Genomic DNA, 6000 nt, shown 5'->3' with positions numbered 1-6000 from the left:
CTTGGGACAGTGTATTCCCTTTTCAACTCGTGGAGAGCCTGGGGCCTCGGTCAGAGTTTAGCTTGCTCCTGGGAACCCAGGTGGAAAGGATAGACAGGTAAGAACTCCGCACAGGCGGCGAAGCCTCGGTTTGAGGAAGCAGAGGGAGGAGACCTGGATCTAGTTACAAATGAGTTGTAAGACCCAGGGGCAATTCTAACTACCGGCTGGGTGTGAAAGGGAAGGGGGCTTCGGAGGACCGAGTGAGGGCACCGAGACGGGACGCGCGCACCCGGCCAAGGTGGGGTGTGGGCGCCCACGGAGTCGGGGAGCTGGGAAGAAAGGGGGCGGTGGGCTGGGAAGAAGCGGGACTGGGAAGGCGCTCGGGAAGCTGTCCCCGCGACGGTCGTCCTCTCCGGGGACTGGGGCGGGGTGGGGGCGGCGGGCGGCGTGTGACCGCCGAGGCTGCGGCGGCTGGAACAGGTGTGCGGCCGCTGGGTGGTGGGTCCCCGCCCTTCGCCGCCAGCGCGCCTCCTCCCACGGACTCTCCCCGGCGCGGAGCTGCTCCGCGGCTCCCCTCGGTTTGGGGTTTTGCAACTGGCAGTTGGCTTCTTTCCCCTCCCCTGTCTCGGTCTCTCCTTCTTCTTTTAGGTTGCTCCACCCCGCCCAGGATCAGGCGAGGGGAATCCAGCCTGACTGCGGCTGCCAACTCGCGCCGAGTGCGTCTGCGAACTCCCAGAGCGGAGTCCCGCGTGCCGCCTCCTCCCCGCGGGGCGCGCTCTCCTCGTTCTCCCGGGCCCCCGTCCTCCCCCCCGGCCACCCTTCCCCACTTTTCCCCCCTTTTGCAATCACATGGCATTTTAAGAATGCCGGAAAGATGGCGGTAGCGGCGGCGGCGGCGGCGGCTGGGCCGGCTGGCGGGGGAGGCGGCCGGGCGCAGCGGAGCGGGCTGCTGGAAGTTTTGGTGCGGGATCGCTGGCACAAAGTTCTGGTGAACTTGAGCGAGGACGCCCTGGTTCTGAGCAGCGAGGAGGGCGCTGCGGCGTACAACGGCATCGGGACCGCCACCAATGGCTCGTTCTGCAGGGGCGCCGGGGCTGTGCACCCCGGCGCGGGCGGCGCGCAACCCCCGGACTCGCCCGCCGGGGTCCGCACCGCCTTCACCGACCTGCCCGAGCAGGTGCCCGAGTCCATCTCGAACCAGAAGCGCGGCGTGAAGGTGCTGAAGCAGGAGCTGGGCGGGCTGGGGATCAGCATCAAGGGGGGCAAGGAGAACAAGATGCCCATCCTCATCAGCAAGATCTTCAAGGGGCTGGCGGCGGACCAGACCCAAGCCCTGTACGTGGGCGACGCCATCCTGTCGGTGAACGGAGCCGACCTGCGGGACGCCACCCACGACGAGGCGGTGCAGGCGCTGAAGCGCGCGGGCAAGGAAGTGCTGCTGGAAGGTAAGGGGTTAACGGCGCGCCGACCGCTCGCTCACCTGCTCGACTCCCCACCCGCGGACTCACACTCACGCTCACCCTCCGCCACGTGCCGACACACCCCAGGGGGCCGGGTGGGTGGGGGCGGGGGGCGGCAGCATAGTTTTGTCAACTTTTACCCACCTGGGGGCAACTTGTCTCCAGCCCGTAGTCGTTACAGGCTTTAACCCCGGAAGGGTGTGGGGAAAAGCGCGGCCGGCGGGGTTTCCCAGCCGGATTCCTGCTTGGTATCGTTGTTTCATTTTAATCTGCGGATAATCCTGGTAGAGTGTAGGGGCTGGGGTATGGAATCGAGAATAAAGGGTGGACTTAGACTATTCCTACACCCAACGTTGCCAAGCGGGGCTACTGCGTAATTGCAACTCATAGTTTCTCCTTTGGCAAAATTTCCCACTCCAAAGCCTGGGTAACCCAGCAGAAGAGGGTTGACTCATAAAGGGGCGCGAGAGAGGTGGCAATAACGTGAATGCTAAAACTCCAACCATCCTTCTGGATGTCTCCCAAATGGGAGACTAAGGTTCTGCCTGGAGAACTGTGTCAGTTTGGGGGAAATTCACTTTCCCTGCCGGGCATCTGGCCGGTCAGCCTGGATTCTAGGTTTGTCTGCGTGGAGAGCTGGTGAAGTGGTTTTTCTGGCTGCATTTTCCGGAGCCCTTTCTGAGTGATGTGGAAACAACTTTGCATTTGTAAACAGTTTCCCCTGTGTGTGAGGAGCCTAGAAGCTCTCTTTTGAGATCTGATGTCCCCTAGTCAATCCTCTCATGATTGAATGTGAGTAGAATAGGAACCGCCGTTTTGCACTCTTCGGGGCTATGTGGAATTATGAATTATGTATGGGAGGAGAGCATTCGGTAGTAAACTGAATTCTCCTATCTGGCTACAGCAGCATTCTCACTTGTTTCTCTTCTCTTCAGTGCTTTGTACATACCTCTGTCAGCACTAATTATGTGCAATTATTTTATCTATTTACTCAGCTTAGCCTAACTATAGATTGAGATATCTGGGGTCTTCTATTTAGTTGTGGGTCTCTCTTGCGCTTAGTTGCTCCATGACAAGCATGCAGAGCAAATGAATATATGAACCCATAGCTACTGAAATAGCCGATTTCAGATGAGACCTTGTCATATGGTGATTGATTTAAGTCCTAAACTAAGGACGTTAAGTCAATTTCCTGCTTACCTAGTTGTGGCACTGGTGTGTGAAACTGATAACGTTTAAGGTAAGGGTGCCAGCATTGCCAGTGTGTGACAGCTGATGCAACCCCCTGCTATGCCATAGCTCACCTCCTGGCCCACAATACAGAGAAGTCCTCCCTCACCAACCTTGTTTGTCTAGAGGATTTGTGATGTCTTCACAGTCAATTGCCACACTGGATCCAGAAAGTGGAAAGCTATTTGCTTTAGCTTGATGATTAACATAACAGAAAAAAAGTTTTCTTGATTCAAGTGCGTGTGTTGGTTTGTGTGACAACGGGCAGGTGGGACCTGGGGCAAGTGTTATTTGGACTATATACTGTTGGGCACTTGCTCAATTTGCAATACATAATGTCAATACCTACACAGGGGTTGGGGTGGGGAGGAAGGCAGGTCATTTTATTTTAGGCACCAGCTTTTAATGGGTCCCTTCTTTTCTTCGTCTCCTTGCTTTCAATTTAATGAATAATGTCTTGGCAAAGAGGTAAAAAATCTCTCACCCAAAAAGAGGAAAAAATTTCTCTGCAATTGAAAATAAACTTAGAGAAAGAAAAAAAAATCAAGGAGTTTTGTGACTTTCTTAAAACAGAAACTGAAAAGTGAGTTTTGTAGAAACCTCTAACATGATATTCTTCTTCGAATGCTTTGTCATTTGTCACAAGCAGGACCTCTGGAGAAACCTTGTGGGTCTCGTAGATATGAACCTTTTTGGCTCAGTGTAGCAGCCTTATCCTCAGCCCAAATTTTTCAAAATCAACTGCTAATAAAAGAAGCAGAGGCCATGCTCAGAACAGTGTCTCTTACTCTGAGCCAAAGTGTCCGTTCTCAATGCAATGGTAGTCATCAAATACCATAAGTCAAATATCACAATCCTGTCTTTTGTAGCTTGGCCTAATAAAGGGATTCCCAGTTGAAGGGGCTTGTTAAGACCACCTGAAGAGTTTTTAAAACACATACCTACTTCACATTCTGAAATGCAGTGTGGATTTCAGGGTTTCTATGTAGGGGAGGCTTTGAAAATGTAATCTAGTTGCATGAGAGGGCAAAGGGAGATGTTTTAAAGAAACGTTTATGTAACAAGTGCACCTTTTAAACCTAGATTCCTTTTTTGTTTGTTTATTGGGGGAGTAGGTGGAGATTAATACTTCAACCATCACCCATTTGCACCCCACTGCATGACATGCGCCCCCTTGTGGAGAGTTACTACCTCTACCTGTGGAACACCCAGTAAAGAGAACCCCTAGAGAAGTTTCAATGCCTGCATTCCAGACCTAGATTCCCCCACAGAATTAACATAACCTCCCCGAGTCTCAGTGTCTTCATCTGCGAGATGGGAATAAAGAAATCTGCTGGACCTGCTTACTTTACAGGGCTGCTGTATGGACGAACACGTTGAGAATGAGAGATGTGTATCTAATATCGGCTGCAAGTAGTTTTACAGTTCAAACGAAATGAACATGAAACTGGCCCTTCTCAAGGACAGTCCTATCTTCTTCCTTTACTGGAGTTTATATTTCTCATTTTTATAACCCTTTCTTTTTGTACTATAGTGCAATGCTAGGAGACCATTCCTGTGGGACCCCAGGAGTTTCATAGAATCTGGAGAAAGAGAATCATAGCAATAGCTAACATTTCTTGAGCACTTAATATGTGCCCGCCTTGCCTGTTACACTTAGAGTGACCCCCTGAGGCCAGTACTGTTATTATTGTTCATTTTACTGATGAGGAAATTAAAGTTTACAGATATTAAGGGTTTTTTTTGCATAAAGTAACATAGCATCCAGGCAAGGAGGCTCACACCTGTAATCCCAGCACTGTGGGAGGCTGAGCGGGCGAATCACGAGGTCAGTGGTTCAAAACCAGCCTGGCCAACATGGTGAAACCCCATCTCTACTAAAAATACAAAAATTAGCCAGTCATGGTGGCACGCGCCTGTAATCCCAGCTACTGGGGAGGCTGAGGTAGGAGAATGGCTTGAACCCAGAAAGTGGAAGATGCAGTGAGTGGAGGTCGTGCCACTGCTCTCCAACCTGGGCAAACGTCCTTGGCCACTCCGGCTCAGAGGGTACAGAGGAGTTTTTTTGTTCTTCGATTAATAGTAAAAAAGTAATTTGAAATAGGTCAACTTTTTGTAACTGAAGCTACAGGGAAATTAATTTATCCATAACTTTATTGAGATCAAGAAGTTCAGAATGTTCTGAAAGACTCATGTTGGAGTGCAGAGGTGGGTGGACTCAATAATCCCTTAATACAAAAGGTCTTCTATGGAGCTGGTCTGGAAAAAGTAGAAACTCGAAGGAGAAAGTCAAGGACAGTTGTTGACATTAACCTTGTCCACTAGAGCTTCCCCTTCAGCAATGCTTCCCTGGAACGTTTGCCTGAGACGGTCTGAAGCCTCACTACCACAGTCACTTTCTCCAGCGGTGGAAGTGGGAATGAATGATTGAGCAGGAAGATGGGAGCAAGCGAGGGGCAGTGAATTTCTGGAATAAAATAACAGGATTGGAAGAAAATTGGAATTTTAAGGAATCTTATTTTATTTAGGATGTACAGATTTTTAAAGAATACCCAATACCCTGGGATTTGAGTCTTGAAACCTAGGTTTTTATCTTCTACTAGTTTCACTTTTACAAGAAATTTCATCTTTTTAGGACTTCGTTTCCATTACTGCAAAGCATAGGGATCTGGATTAAGCCATCTCTAAACCTTATTCTGTCTTAAATCCTATAAATTCAGACCCAGTGCACATTACTAATAACAAAATTTTAACACCCCTTTTATTATTGCAAAGTTAATCTCACAGATAATATAGCCTAACACTAATTTAAGTTTTTGTTTGTTTGTTTTTTGTTTTTTGTTTTTTTGAGACAGAGTTCCGCTTTTGTTATCCAGGCTGGAGTGCAATGGCACGATCTCAGCTTCACCATGTTGACCAGGATGGTCTCGATCTCTTGACCTCGTGATCCACCCGCCTCAGCCTCCCAAAGTGCTGGGATTACAGGCTTGAGCCACCGCGCCCGGCCGAATTTAAGTTTAAACATCAATAGAATGTCCTAGTAGTAATATAAAAGAGAGATAAAATAAATTGTTCAAAAAAACACATTTCAATAGATAAATGCATGGACACAACTACACCAGAGGTAATAATGAGAGAGCTAGGTGTTCACACCTTTATGTTAAGTCACTACCAATGCACAGCTGCACATGAGGAGGAGTACAGCTGTGTCGTATTATTTAGGAGCTAGACAAGCCTTTCACTGTGAAGGACTGCCCCAGGTGTTCCAGGATGTCCAGGTTCCCTGGCTTCCTTCACTAAATGTCAGCAGTGTGACACTCCTCCTGCA

General features: G+C 49.5%; 1 protein-coding gene across 2 annotated transcripts in view; it reads left to right on the top strand.

Annotated features, from left to right (window-relative positions):
- The first annotated feature begins 439 nt into the window (after nucleotides 1-439).
- SNTB1 (syntrophin beta 1) overlaps nucleotides 440-6000 on the top strand; it is a 271655-nt gene continuing 266094 nt past the window's right edge. Inside the window, exon 1 of one of the 2 annotated variants that reach the window (XM_074387090.1) lies at nucleotides 440-1427. In XM_074387090.1, the coding sequence (XP_074243191.1) occupies nucleotides 857-1427 (571 nt within the window). In that variant the 5' untranslated portion in view covers nucleotides 440-856. The remainder of the gene's footprint in view (nucleotides 1428-6000) is intronic. The other variant, XM_003933146.4, reaches the window with a different exon arrangement.

Source organism: Saimiri boliviensis, chromosome 15 (assembly GCF_048565385.1).
Source record: "Saimiri boliviensis isolate mSaiBol1 chromosome 15, mSaiBol1.pri, whole genome shotgun sequence".
NCBI lineage: Eukaryota > Metazoa > Chordata > Mammalia > Primates > Cebidae > Saimiri > Saimiri boliviensis.
This window is presented reverse-complemented; position numbering and strand designations above follow the sequence as displayed.